Genomic DNA, 13469 nt, shown 5'->3' with positions numbered 1-13469 from the left:
TTTATTTTCATATATAAGCTATTGTCGAAAAAATACCATTTCATGACAGGATTTTTTATAAAGAAAATAAAACTTTTTAAAAATATCAGAAAAGCCAGATGCTCGCTTAAGCTTTTATCTTTAAAGTAAGATCTTATTTATCAAAATCGTTCAAGAATTACATCTATACTCATTGTTAGTATAAATTATAAAACTAGAGATAACGAACAACCTTAATAAATTATTTTATTTTAAACATAAAGAATACTCTTCCAAATAGTTTTCTATTAATATCATCAATCACGCTCTCTATCGACAAAATTTTGCTATTACCTCAAATGAATCTAAATATTACAATAGTACTGGAAAACAACAAACATGTATAATAGAATTGGATATAATAAAATATAAATTACGATTTTATATATTTTTATTATTGTTTGAGTAACTTTTTATATTAATTTGATATCAAATGACTATTCAAAGAATCAAAATACACAATTATATATCACGTAAATAAAAGAAAAAAAATTATATATTTTTATTAAATTTAGGAAATTACTATCTTAGAAATTTTTTGTAATTAAAGTCATTATAAAAAATATGTTATGAAAAAATTATTTAATAAATCATAAATAATATATGAAGTGATTACAATCGTTTAAAAGTTTTTATAAAGGGACGATTAGAAAATCTGTTTATATTTTTTATAGGTTAAAATACACGTGATTTTCTTTCATTGATGGTATAAATTTTGAAAAAGAAATTACATGATGTTAAACTTATATTTTTTACGACGTATGCAAGTGCGAAATGTAAGTTTAAAAATATTTATGGCTTATAAAAAACAACATAATATATATAATATATAAAACCTTATTTTTATTATGTATTCTGATTTTTATATAATTATGATTTAAATATAATTAAATCTTTAGTTTTCAGTAAAAATAGATGTAAAACTTGATGATGATATAAATACTTTACTTGAAAATGATTTATTAAAGCATCGACATCATCCTGGAATAGTAAAACCACGATTTATAGAAGTACCCGATTGGATTAAGAATTCAATTGAGATAGTTTTAGAAGGTTTGTAATAATTGTTACTTAAATATAATATAATAATAATATATAGTGTAAAATAATTTCTTTATTTTTTTTTACTATATAAAGATTCAAAAATATCAAAATCACATTTATCCAATGGTGGACAAAAATTGATGCAACATTTACTTGGTAGAAATATATCAAATGTAGAACCAAATTTACAGAATGAAGAAAAAAAATTACGAGCTTCTATGCATCCTTCAAATTTGTATGAAATGGATAAAAATATTAATGAATTTAATATAAACATTAATCCAAAATTATATAATGAAAAACGACAATTGCATAATACAACCAATATCACTATTGATTATAACAGACAAACTGGTTTGTTGTATATAGTTGGTAGAAGCCAATATGAATATTCTGTTGTATATAAAGTCTTAAATCAAATTAAAAGTAAAAATATAAATTTTAAACCTCAAACTTTATTTGATTTTGGATCTGGAATTGGAACAGTTATGTGGTATGTATTAAATTTGATATGTATTAAAAATATATAAATATTAAATAATTATAAAGGATATTGTTAATTTAGGGCAGCATCAAAACTTTGGTCTGATTCTTTAAAAGAATATTTTGGTGTAGATTCTTCAGTTGAAATGAATGATTTGTCAGAAGAATTAAACAAGTATAATACTCATCCAATTAAAAACATTTTCTATAGACAGTTTCTTCCTGCAGTTCCTGTGGTATAATTCTGAAATTTCATACGTACTATGTTTTAAATATCAAATGAATTTTTAATTCTGTTTTTACGGTTATAGCCAACTTATGATATTGTTGTTAGTTCATTTTCTTTATTGGAATTACCTGATATGAAGACACGTTTTAATGTTATACAAAAACTTTGGGCTAAAGCGCAAAAGTATCTTGTTATTATTGAAGATGGAACAAATGCAGGATTTACAGTATGTATTTATGAAATTCATATGAAATAACATTTCTTTTATTCTTATATATAATATCAATCATCTTTTTAAAGGCAGTGAATGAAGCACGTGATATTGTACTCTATAATATTTTCGAATCAAATGATAATAATAATAATTGTGCCCATGTTGTTGCACCTGTAAGTACTATCATAAAATATATGTTTATCCAAATTTTATTCATTATTTTGACCTAGATAAGTTTAACTGATAAGTATAAAAGGAAAAGTTAATTTTCTTAATACTTTTTAAAGTTTATAAGAAACTAATACAGTTAATATTTTACAAATATCTTATTTTAGTGTCCTCATGATCTGAAGTGCCCAAGATATTACACGGATGAGATTCCTTGTAATTTTCAGATTTCTTATTATACATTACCATTGTTAGGTCCTTCTCTTTTAAAAAAACAACGTTTCTCTTATGTCATATTGAAAAAAGGTATATTTAGTTACAATAAAATATCTTCTTTATTGATATAAAATAACGGAATTATAGTATTATAGAGAAAATATTTCTTTTCAGATATACGATCAAATAGTGATAAGCAATGGCCACGTGTTGTACAGCCAACATTAAAACGATCCAGGCATGTAATATGTCGTACATGTACAGCTAATGGGAAATTAGAAGAAATTATATTCACCTCTTACAAATATGGAAAGTTAGTACATAATGTCTTTTGTTTATTTTGAGAAACATATTACATTGACTATGTTTAACTACTTAAATTATGTATTTATAGGAATGCATATCGTTGTGCAAGAGTTAGCAAATGGGGAGATTTGTTACCTATAGAAATTAGTAAAGTTAAGTAATTAAACAAGGATTAATAGGTTTTATTTGTTTGTAATTATGTAAAATTTGTAATTAAAATAAAATAATTAATGAATAATAAAATTTATAGTAAAAATCTTTTCAATTTCATATTTATTTTTTAATAGTTTAATAGATTCAGTTTTAATGAATTGGCAAGAAGTTGGAATTATGGGATTAATGTACATAATAATGTCTCATGTATAAAATTTTCATCAATAAATTTGATGATATGTAACAATATTTCTAATTTTACTATAATTTTGATTATGACACAATCAATATGTTCATAAAATATTTGCATGTGGATTATGTCTTAGCAGTAACTAATACTTTAAATGGTTTTGGAGCAGCAGTTACACCATCATGGAAATCTAATGTGGATGGCTTTTGTTCTCCAGGTACTACAGAAAATGTAAATTTTTGTAAGAGAGTAGTTATTACAATGAATAAATTACTTCTTGCTAATGTCTCTCCCATACAGCGATGTCGACCTGTTACAATTATAAATATATTTTTAAATTTTATGTGTCGATGGTAATTTTCGATCGTATAATAGATATAAACATACCTATACTAAACGGAAAATATTGATCTTGTACAGAAATCCTACCATTTTTATCAATAAATCTTTCTGGTCTAAATTCTTCTGGATCACTCCAAGATTTGTTCATAAGTAATTCATTAAAATTGACAATAATCATTGTATCCTGCAAATTATGTGTCTATTTTTTATTGGGTGAAATAATAATTTGTTTAATTCATATATATATTTTTAACTAAAATATCTTACTTTCGGAATTCGATGATCCATTATATATGTATCCTTTAATGCTCTGTGTGGTATATTCAAATTTCGCCCCATAAACATTCTTAATGATTCCAAAACAATGGCGTTTAAATAGGTCATCCTTTAATGGAATTATATATACATTTTTATTTAAATATCATAAAAATTATCAACATTTATATACCTCGTCCGATCGGCTAATGTTGGAAAACGTCCGTCACCAATAACTCTGTCGATTTCTTCGTGCGCTTTTTTCTGAACATTAGGAAAAAGTATTAAATACAGAAAACAAAAACTTAAAGTTTTGGATGTTGTTTCAGAGCCAGCAATAAATAAATCCATACAAATAGCTAATAGCTGAGATTCTGTAAATAATACGATAGTTTTAAATATAGTAAATTAATAATTTCATATGTATGACTAATTGCAGTATCAATGAAATTTAAAAATATACCTGAAAATGTTTTACTACACTCTTTCGATTTTAAAACTGACAAGTAAACGTCCATAAAATCTCGTGGTGCATCCGGATTAAAGGTGTCTTTGTGGTTTTCTAATTCCTTCTAAAAGCGATATAATTAAATTAATATTTCTTGGTGAGACCAAAGATTCTACGATTATAAAAAGGCAATATTGAAAAAATTTTAATTTAAATGTATAGAATATCATGCTTTTTTATCTGTTACCATTTTAATAAGTATTTTTTCATTTTTAATTATTAATAATAAGATTGTTTTTACATTCAGTGCTTCCATATTTTATAAAAAAAAAAAAAAAACATATTTCAGAGAATAATATATGTTTATGCCATTATTTTGATTTATTTTTTTCAAAGAAATTATTTCACATTATGTAGCATACTTACATATAAAAATGACCAAAGTTGTTGATGCGTCTCTATAAAAAATTGGTAACCAGAAAGTTTAGGTGCAATAAATCTTAATAATGGAAAATGACTAAACGGTGCACCTATCATATCGATCTCATAAAAAAGTTTTGTAAAAATCTTTTGTAAATACATCAATGTCTCGTCACCGGTATTGAACCTGCATAATGAGAAAAAGAAAAAATTTTTTACTTAGACTTATTTTTCATAATCACCGAGTCACATATATGTGATATGGCTTAATCGTAAAATATTTAAAAGTGACCTTTTACCAGTCATCATTCTCCATAACGTGTTTAGGACAGTCACGCCAAAAGCATCATGCATCGATATGATCATTTGTCTCGAAGTAAATGTATTATTCGATTTGTTATCATTTAATTTTATATTTAATTTGTCATGGAAATTATTCTCATTATTTATTTCCTTATCTATATTATATTTGTCATTTACATTATATTGAAATATTTTGCTTTTATTTTCGGTAATGTTATTTTTCAATTCATATATTTCATCATCATTATTAATACTAATATCATGATTGTTAGAAACGCTTGACGTTCTATTTATATTGTCATTTATATCATGATACTCTTCACGAAGCAATTTCTCAAAATGTTCGACTAATTTTAAAGCTTCCTCCTCTATGATCGCAGCCATACTATTTCGACCGTAACCAAAATTTCTTAAATGACGAAGAACAAATCGACGTTGTTCTATCCACGATTTACCATCAACCAAGATAAGGCCTGATGAAAGAAATGTTAATTAACAAAAAAAAGAACTATAACTATTATGTGTTATTAATTAATTTATATTTTACTCCGTGTATAAATAATTTTCACCTCTTCTTTTACCCCAAGTTCTTTCTTTATACATAATACTAGTTGGTCTACCTTCACAATCAGGATTTGTAAGCATAGAGCATACGCTATTATAATCGTTTAGTATCACAATGCGATCGCTACCAATTTTTAAACCAATTACTGATCCATATTTTTCACTAAGAATGGAACAAGTTTTAAATAAATATCCTGCATCCTTTCGTATCCGTGCTACTTCCATCGCACTGCCAAGAATAGGCCACCATTTAGGACCTATAAATTATTTGTATAATGACTTTTTACGAAGTGTCTCACATAAAAGAACGTATTAAAATTGCGTGTACTGAAATAACGCATTTTTTTATTAATTAAAGTGTGGTCTCTTTTGAATCAAATAATTATTTTCTATGACATTTTTTGTATCGTTAAAAGCAAAGTATTAAAGGGGCTGAATTAAGACGGGACACCCTATATATTACGAACTTTCTCAAAATGGCATACCTGGTGGATATCCTTCAGGTTTTCGTGACTCCAAGTATAATAGTAATATTATTACTATAAAAAATAAACTGACCGTGACAATCATTCTGAAAAATTAAAAAATATAAATCATTTCAGTTATAAAGCTATCAGAGTTATAAATTAAAAACTTCGTACTTTGCAATCCATAATTTTTCACGAAGCTATCATGCTCTTCTGTTCAAAAATATTTCAAAAGCATAATACGTATTTAACAACATATTTTTATGTATTTTTTAACAATACACATATCGATATAAATAATAGGTAATATCAAAACTAGATTTATTTTTATTACATCTGTCAATTTGATTTTATTAATATGATTTTATTAATAGTAAAAAAAAAATCTAAAATCCGTCATTCATATAATTGTGACTATATATTTACTCAACTTAACTTTCTGTAGATATAAATAAATAAAAATAGTATAAAAGAAACTATTTTATAATTTATTATAAAGACATTATTTTATAATATATTTACTGAAATATGGTCTATTTCAATTACCGAAGTTATACTATTATGTATATGTATTTAATGATAAATGTTTTCTTAATCAATCGAACGATACTGAATGGTGTATTTGCGATATAAGATCTTTGAAGATGAAAGTAAAACACGGTATTGTAAGAGAAAGTGGTATACGGAAGAAACGAATATGCACCGTCACTTGTATTATACCATAACATTTTATGTAATGCTTTTGACATAGTAAGGAAACCAGTAATTAAAACACAACCAGAATTTTATTGCGAATTATGGTACTTTCTATTACGGTATACTTTCTGTTGTAAATATAAATTTTTCTTTTAATATTGTTATTATTATTATTATTATTATTATTATTATTATTATTATTATTATTATCATTATTAATATTTTATACTCACAATAAATACCTCGAAACAAAAAATAAAAAAAAACGATTAATATTGTAGATGATAAATAATTACATTTAACAATGAAATATTACAATTTTAGTTTCCGGTTTATATATTTTTTATATTTGTAATGCATGCATTTATACGAATTTTTAATTATTTATATATATATATCAAGCTTTAAGTGTCAATATTTTCTAGCAATGGCTATATTTTAATTTTAAAAACGATATGAACAATTTAGAATAAAACATGATATAAAAACAAAGCTGAATAACTTTAACAGCCATTGTCAAAAAATTAAAACGACGAAAGAATTCTCAGTAATTACTAATAATCGTTCTTATGTTTTAAAAATTAAATATACAAATTTTTCATTTATTTTAAATATTCTCGTTTTAGGAGATCATTTTTTTACACCGCTTAAATCTTCGTAAGAACATATTAACTGCGTTATATAAAAAATTCCTAATATTAAAACGTATTTTAACTTTTAAACTATCTTTTTACCTCGTTTCTCAGGAGCAATCGTCCCGTCCGTTGTATAAATCGAACTGGTTGTTGTTTAGCTCTCAACCTGCTTTTAAATACCCTTCTCTTCTCTTTACCAATCATAACTAAATGGCGTGTAAAGATGTAAAGTACTATGTTATCGATCTTGTAAAATTATTTATTTAAGAAACGATTGAATTCTTTTCTATTTCCTCCTATACCTATACACAAACACACACACATATACAGTGTTGTAAATAATTATAAACTCAACCACTTTTTCATCATTCATAATAGTAAAACAATTCTTTAAATCGATTATTCGATGTTTTTCAATATCGTTTAATTGTTTACCACACAACATAGTGAATGATTGAAAACTAATAAATCTTTTAAAAAACTTTTGAATATTTATTCTGATATAATCTCGCCATATAGCCGACAGTAAGGCACGGAATCATTATTATTGAGCTCCGAACAACAACTGAGTTTATAAATATTTACAGACTAAATAGCTTTGTTCTATAACATTCAACTGATAGTTATATTAGGAAAGAATAACAAAAACTTTTTACATAGGAAAGTTCTTGCTATCTTATTATAATATAATAAGATAAACGATTTTATGAAAATATTGCAGAAAGACTTCAGAAAATGTCTGAGTTTATTATTATTCACAATACTATATATATAGTTAGAGAGATTAAGGCAAAGATTTTTTGTCAGAAAATCATGAGATCGACGCGTCGTTATCCCGTTACGTGATGAGATTGTCAATCAATAATTGCGCTGGTTTTTAGTTTTTAGTTTGTACAAATGAAATGATTTCCAACAATCAGGCAATTGTCAAATATATATTTATATGAGCAGTATAACTGGTTTATTTCGTTATCATTCAATATCTGTCCGAGTTGTACTGAACCAACGAAGTGTTCCTGATTTAATGTTGTCTGTTGTCTGATAAAAGATATTTTCCTTGGCCTCCCTTACCAACCCTCATAGTTTGAGTTCTGAAACATATATATATATATATACACAGTGTTTTTGTATGACATCTTGTCAGCGGAAGAGTCCGAAGAGCTATGCCAACAGCAGGACGCGCGACGGAAATAGAAAAACGATCGGTTATTCGATGAGACCGAAGGTAAACACAGCTGATCGTTCTCGTTAGATTTTGATAAACGAGTGATGTCAGCGTCTCGATGTATCATAGCAACGCGAGCAACGCTTAAGACACGCATATAGTGGGGACGGTGGTATGTAAGCGATCGTTGTACGATTAGAAAATGCTTAGTAAGATCTCGACTCGCATGACACTAGTCGTTCACTATCAACTACTGAACGATCCGCTGGACAATCCAGCTCGTTTTTGTAAAACCGAGCCAAAAGATGCTCCGGCAAGCTTTCGGCTACAATTTATTCACTATCTGCAAATATTAATACGATTCTTATTATTATTATTTCTTAGGACATACAATATTTAATATTAATTTATTTCATATTTTTTATCTATACATCTTTCTCCATCCTTCTATCTTATTTGCATTATTTATAGTTATCAAGATTTCTTATTTTTATACATCATTTACACGTCGACTTCAGTACTTAAGTTTTACTAAATGAGTCATATTTATGTAACTTCCTTTTCCCCCGCCAGATATGAGAAAGTAAAGAAAGTTCATTTTTCTTAAAAGCTTACTGCATATTCAAGATATACAACTTCTCAAAAGATATTGTAGCTATCTCAATATTTATCTGTTTGAAAAACCTATTAAATTATGATAAATTTTCGTTAGTTATCATCTCTTGTTAACATCCTTGGATATTCCTTTCCCTTTACGATTTTCTTTTTGTCGCATTTTTCAGGTATTATAGCCACTCTATTGAAACCTCGAAATATTGGTGTGGTTCTTTCTGTTGGTGGTGAAGGTGTAAATTTTTCGGACTCAACAGGAGGTTTGATGGTACTCGCCCATATTCGTGAAACCAATCTGTGTGGAATATCCTCATCTTCATCCTCATCCTCATCCTCATCCTCATCCTCATCCTCTTCTTCTTTAAAAGGAGTAGTTCTGTCTTCAACAGTGGTTCTTTCTTCAATCGTTTTAAATAATGGAGTGACTTCATCCTTCGTTTCATCCTCAAATCCATTTCGTAAATCATCTTTGAACTTTTCCTTTTCCTTTTCGAATTTCTCCTTTCTCTCTTTCAAACGTTTTTCCAATTCCTCTAATTCCTTTTGCTTTCTATCCCGCTCTTCCTTTAAATTTTTTACCTTCGTTTCGAAATCCTGCTTCATTAGCAAAGATTCAGAAGTAATAGATTCGATAGTAGTATATTGCGGTACAGTAAAATCGTATATGGTACTATCGAATGATGTTGTCTCGATCGTTTCTGATACCTCGCTCGTTTCGATATCGTCAGGAAGCGATTTAAGAAAAATATCAGGATAAGTAGTATCAATAATAGGTGTAAATTCTTGCTTTTGTTTCTCCTCCATTTCCGTCTTTGTTTCCTCTTTCCATTCCATCTCTCTCCTAGTTTGTTCTTCCTCTTTCTTTGTAATTTCTTTTATACGATTCTCTAATATTTTAATTTCATTTATAAGTTCCTTAAGTATGTTATCTTTATCTTTTATTTTGTCAACTAAAATATCATCTGTCGTCAATAAGGACACGAAATCAGAAGATGTTGTAAAATACAATTCCGTCTCTTCGCCTTCAGTAACAAATAATTTAGTTTCTTCGTCAGTAGTTGTTTCATAATATATACTGCTATCAGTTATTGTTGGAAATATTTTAGTCTGTGTAATCGTTTCTTTTTCAGTAAACAAATCTATTGTTGTTTCATCTGGCGAGACAATAAATTTCGGAAGAGTTACATCTAATTTGGTTTTTGGTTCAATTTCAAGCGTACCTGTATGATCGTGTTTTTTAAGAGTACTTTTCTCAGCCCACCATTCTAAGTGTTCTGTCGTGTAAGTTAATACTTTATCTGAAGTTAGGGTAAACTCTTCGATGGTAGGAATCGAAGGTGTTAACGATTTTGTCGTCAATGTTCTTTCGAAATCTTTGATTGTTTCAGAAATTGTCGTTGATGTTTCATATTCTTCTCTTGTCGTTATTGTTTCCATTTCCGTTAAGATAGGCTTCGTAGTCAATGAAACTATCGGGACAGTTTTATTCTCAGTGATCTTGCTTGTTTCCTTCTCGATAATCTTGGTAGTTTTAAATTTCGTAGTTTTTCGATCGAACATCGTCGTTTCTTCTTCTTCTTCTTCGTATTCATACCAGATTGTGCTAGCTTTCTCCTCATCTTCATATTCATCTTCCTCATATGATTCTTTATAGTCTTTACCATATTCTTCATCATAGAATTCTTCATATTCTGAACTATCTGTTTCCGCTTTCAGTTTTTCATGAATTGTCGTATCAGTTTGTAAAAATGATATGGGTGTTGACGTATAGGCTTCAGAGAAAGGTATAAACGAAGTCTTTTCATGATGAGTTACATCAATTACAGGTGTTGTTATTAACGTAGAGATTTCCTCCTCCAACGTAGTAGATGTAATTTCTGTCGAAGGAATAATTGTAATCTCGAGATCTAGCAATTCATCAGTATAGTAAGTATCAAGCGTTTCCGATGTTGTTACGAAAAAATAAGTTTCACTTTCTGTTATAGCAGTTGATGTTTCTAAAGAAGAAACTACATAAATATATGTGGTTTCCGTCGAAGAAATAAATGTAGTTTCGGAAACTGGAGATGTACTTTCTTCGGGGATTGATAAAATTGATAACGGTGTTGTGCTCGTCGGTTCCAGGATTTCTTCTGTTACTGTGGTAATTTCGATTGGCACTATAAAAGGTAATGGAGTGGTTGTTTCTAATATTTCAGGAACTGTCCTATGAATATAGTAAGTAACGAATGTTGCAGTTGTTGTTACGAAAAAATAAGTTTCACTTTCTGTTATGGCAGTTGATGTTTCTAAAGATGAAACTGTATAGATATATGTAGTTTCCGTCGAAGAAATAAATGTAGTTTCGGAAACTGGAGGTGTACTTTCTTCGGGGATTGATAAAATTGATAAAGGTGTTGTACTTGTCGGTTCCAAGATTTCTTCTGTTAATGTAGTAATTTCGATTGACACTGTAAAAGGTAATGGAGTGGTTGTTTCGGATATTTCAGGAACTGTCCTATCAATATCATAAGTAACGAATGTTACCGTTGTTGTTACGAAAAAATAAGTTTCACTTTCTGTTACAGCTGTTGATGTTTCTACAGATGAAACTACATAAATATATGTGGTTTCCGTCGAAGAAGTAAAGGTAGTTTCGGTAACTGGAGATGTACTTTCTTCGGGGATTGATAAAGTTGATAACGGTGTTGTACTCGTCGGTTCCAAGATTTCTTCTGTTAATGTGGTAATTTCGATTGACACTGTAAAAGGTAATGGAGTGGTTGTTTCGAATATTTCAGGAACTGTCCTATCAATATCGTAAGTAACGAATGTTGCCGTTGTTGTTACGAAAAAGTAAGTTTCACTTTCTGTTATAGCAGTTGATGTTTCTAAAGATGAAACTGTATAAGTATATGTAGTTTCTGTCGAAGAAATAAATGTAGTTTCGGAAACTGGAAATGTACTTTCTTCGGGAATTGATAAAATTGATAACGGTGTTGTGCTTGTCGGTTCCGAGATTTCTTCGGTTAATGTGGTAATTTCGGTCGGCACTATAAAAGGTAACGGAGTGGTTGTTTCGAATGTTTCAGGAATTGTCCTATCAATATCGTAAGTAACGAATGTTGCCGTTGTTGTTACGAAAAAGTAAGTTTCACTTTCTGTTATAGCGGTTGATGTTTCTAAAGATGAAACTGTATAAATATATGTAGTTTCCGTTGAAGTTGGCAATGTTTCTGTACTTGTTGGAAATTCTTCTGTCGTTACATTTGTAATTATTTCCGTCGTTGTAATTTCAGGAGTAAAGGTAAACGTAGTATAAGGAGTTGTAATTAATTCAGTCGATGTAAAAGTGATTGTTGTAATTATTTCGCTTTCCTCAAATAATGATGGTTCTGTTATATTTTCTATCCACGTTGTCGTTTCTTCGATAGTTAAAAATGGTAATGTCTCTGTAATTGTAACTTCTGTAGTAGATACCAAAGTACTTGTGTACTCCATTGTTATAGTTGTTAATTCTGTTGTGCTTTCTGAAATTGTACTAGGTGAAATAGTAGTATAAATCGTAAATTTTGTAGTCACTGCAGGTAATAACGTTTCCGTAATTTCTGTTGTTGTTAATTCAGTAATAGATACTGTAGTTACAAATGTTGATGTTTCTGTGATTGCAAAGCTCAAAGTTGTCTCTCTTAATTCTGTAGTCCGCGTAGTTTCAATTATTGATAATAATGTAACAGAAGGAGTAACAACAATTTCTTCACTCGTTAAAGTATAAGTTTCTTCGATTTGTAATTGTTCTAAATCGATTGTCGTTGGTGTTGTAGTAAATTCTTCCTCATAATCATACCAATAAGTACTTATTTCGGGTTCCTCATAATCATACTCAGAATAATCTTTATCATCACTCTCTAAAGTATCATCTATGAAATAATCATAATCAGCTGTGCTTGTCTCCGTCACTTCAGTTGGTAATGTACTAGTTAAGGTACTTGATAATTGTAAGATAAAATAATCATCGTCAGACAAAGTACTTAATTCTAAACCGATTGTCGTTGATTCCGTGGTAAGTTCTTCCTCATAATCGTACCAATGAGAACTTATTTCGGGTTTCTCATAATCATTTTCATACTCATCTTTATCATCACTTTCTAGACTTTCATCTATGTAATAATCGTAATCCGTCGTGCTATTTTCCGTCACTTTTTTCTGTCTTTTCGAATTGTTATACATTCTTTTTACGTTCTTTTTTCGTTTCTCTTCGTTCTGCATTTTTAATTCTCTTTCAAGAAGTTTACGCGAATTCGATGATTTTACATTTTTTATGTTATAGATATCGGCATTTCTAACTGTAGTAAAATATTGCTCTTTAATATTTTTTATATTCCTTAACAATAACGAACTTTGATCGTCAAATTGTGACGTATGAGACGAATAATAAGCACTTCTTTTTCTTAAATATGATTTTTCTGAAAATTTACTCTTCCTTTTTGGATCTTCATTACGATTCATTTGGAACGGTTTGTAAACTTGAAAATTCCCTAATTGATCTTTAACGTGACGTG

General features: G+C 28.4%; 3 protein-coding genes across 5 annotated transcripts; 1 reads left to right on the top strand and 2 right to left on the bottom strand.

Moving 5' to 3' along the window:
* Positions 1-224: 224 nt before the first annotated feature.
* LOC122630972 (methyltransferase-like protein 17, mitochondrial) lies at positions 225-3075 on the top strand. 3 transcript variants are annotated; one of them, XM_043816084.1, is made up of 10 exons: positions 225-491; positions 693-794; positions 918-1071; positions 1156-1555; positions 1628-1781; positions 1857-2000; positions 2075-2161; positions 2324-2462; positions 2547-2685; positions 2767-3075. In XM_043816084.1, the coding sequence occupies exons 2-10, from the start codon at positions 750-752 to the stop codon at positions 2837-2839; spliced, it is 1335 nt and encodes a 444-aa protein (XP_043672019.1). In that variant the 5' UTR covers positions 225-491; positions 693-749; the 3' UTR covers positions 2840-3075. The 3 variants fall into 3 exon arrangements, with proteins under 3 accessions (XP_043672019.1, XP_043672020.1, XP_043672021.1); XM_043816085.1 differs by having other exon boundaries at positions 304-359; XM_043816086.1 differs by lacking the exon at positions 225-491 and having other exon boundaries at positions 669-794.
* Positions 3076-3121: 46 nt separating this feature from the next.
* On the bottom strand, positions 3122-7567 carry LOC122630971 (probable cytochrome P450 303a1). The gene is made up of 10 exons (XM_043816083.1): positions 7251-7567; positions 5839-5924; positions 5359-5610; positions 4779-5262; positions 4493-4673; positions 4082-4190; positions 3812-3992; positions 3631-3748; positions 3409-3547; positions 3122-3331 (listed from the first exon to the last, which is right to left on the bottom strand). Exons 2-10 carry the CDS (start codon positions 5921-5923, stop codon positions 3147-3149), a joined length of 1734 nt encoding a protein of 577 aa, XP_043672018.1. The 5' UTR covers position 5924; positions 7251-7567; the 3' UTR covers positions 3122-3146.
* A 1457-nt stretch (positions 7568-9024) lies between these two features.
* LOC122631149 (uncharacterized threonine-rich GPI-anchored glycoprotein PJ4664.02-like) lies at positions 9025-13137 on the bottom strand. The gene is made up of 3 exons (XM_043816470.1): positions 9880-13137; positions 9316-9789; positions 9025-9261 (listed from the first exon to the last, which is right to left on the bottom strand). Exons 1-3 carry the CDS (start codon positions 13135-13137, stop codon positions 9025-9027), a joined length of 3969 nt encoding a protein of 1322 aa, XP_043672405.1.
* Positions 13138-13469: the final 332 nt, after the last annotated feature.

Source organism: Vespula pensylvanica, chromosome 8 (genome assembly GCF_014466175.1).
Source record: "Vespula pensylvanica isolate Volc-1 chromosome 8, ASM1446617v1, whole genome shotgun sequence".
NCBI lineage: Eukaryota > Metazoa > Arthropoda > Insecta > Hymenoptera > Vespidae > Vespula > Vespula pensylvanica.
This window is presented reverse-complemented; position numbering and strand designations above follow the sequence as displayed.

Bases quoted from the DNA above. Each gene is read 5' to 3' on its own strand.
- LOC122630972 (XM_043816084.1), top strand. From the start codon at position 750: ATGATGTTAAACTTATATTTTTTACGACGTATGCAAGTGCGAAAT. The intron at 2,001-2,074 runs GTATGTATTTAT...ATCTTTTTAAAG, and splicing joins GAACAAATGCAGGATTTACA to GCAGTGAATGAAGCACGTGA. The intron at 2,162-2,323 runs GTAAGTACTATC...ATCTTATTTTAG, and splicing joins GTGCCCATGTTGTTGCACCT to TGTCCTCATGATCTGAAGTG.
- LOC122630971 (XM_043816083.1), bottom strand. From the start codon at position 5,923: ATGATTGTCACGGTCAGTTTATTTTTTATAGTAATAATATTACTATTA. The intron at 4,674-4,778 runs GTCACTTTTAAA...CTCATTATGCAG, and splicing joins AGAATGATGACTGGTAAAAG to GTTCAATACCGGTGACGAGA. The intron at 3,749-3,811 runs GTATATAAATGT...ATTCCATTAAAG, and splicing joins ACATTAGCCGATCGGACGAG to GATGACCTATTTAAACGCCA.
- LOC122631149 (XM_043816470.1), bottom strand. From the start codon at position 13,137: ATGTATAACAATTCGAAAAGACAGAAAAAAGTGACGGAAAATAGCACG. The intron at 9,790-9,879 runs GTTGACAAAATA...GAAATTACAAAG, and splicing joins TGACGACAGATGATATTTTA to AAAGAGGAAGAACAAACTAG. The intron at 9,262-9,315 runs GTTGAAGACAGA...GATGAGGATGAG, and splicing joins CGATTGAAGAAAGAACCACT to GATGAGGATGAGGATGAAGA.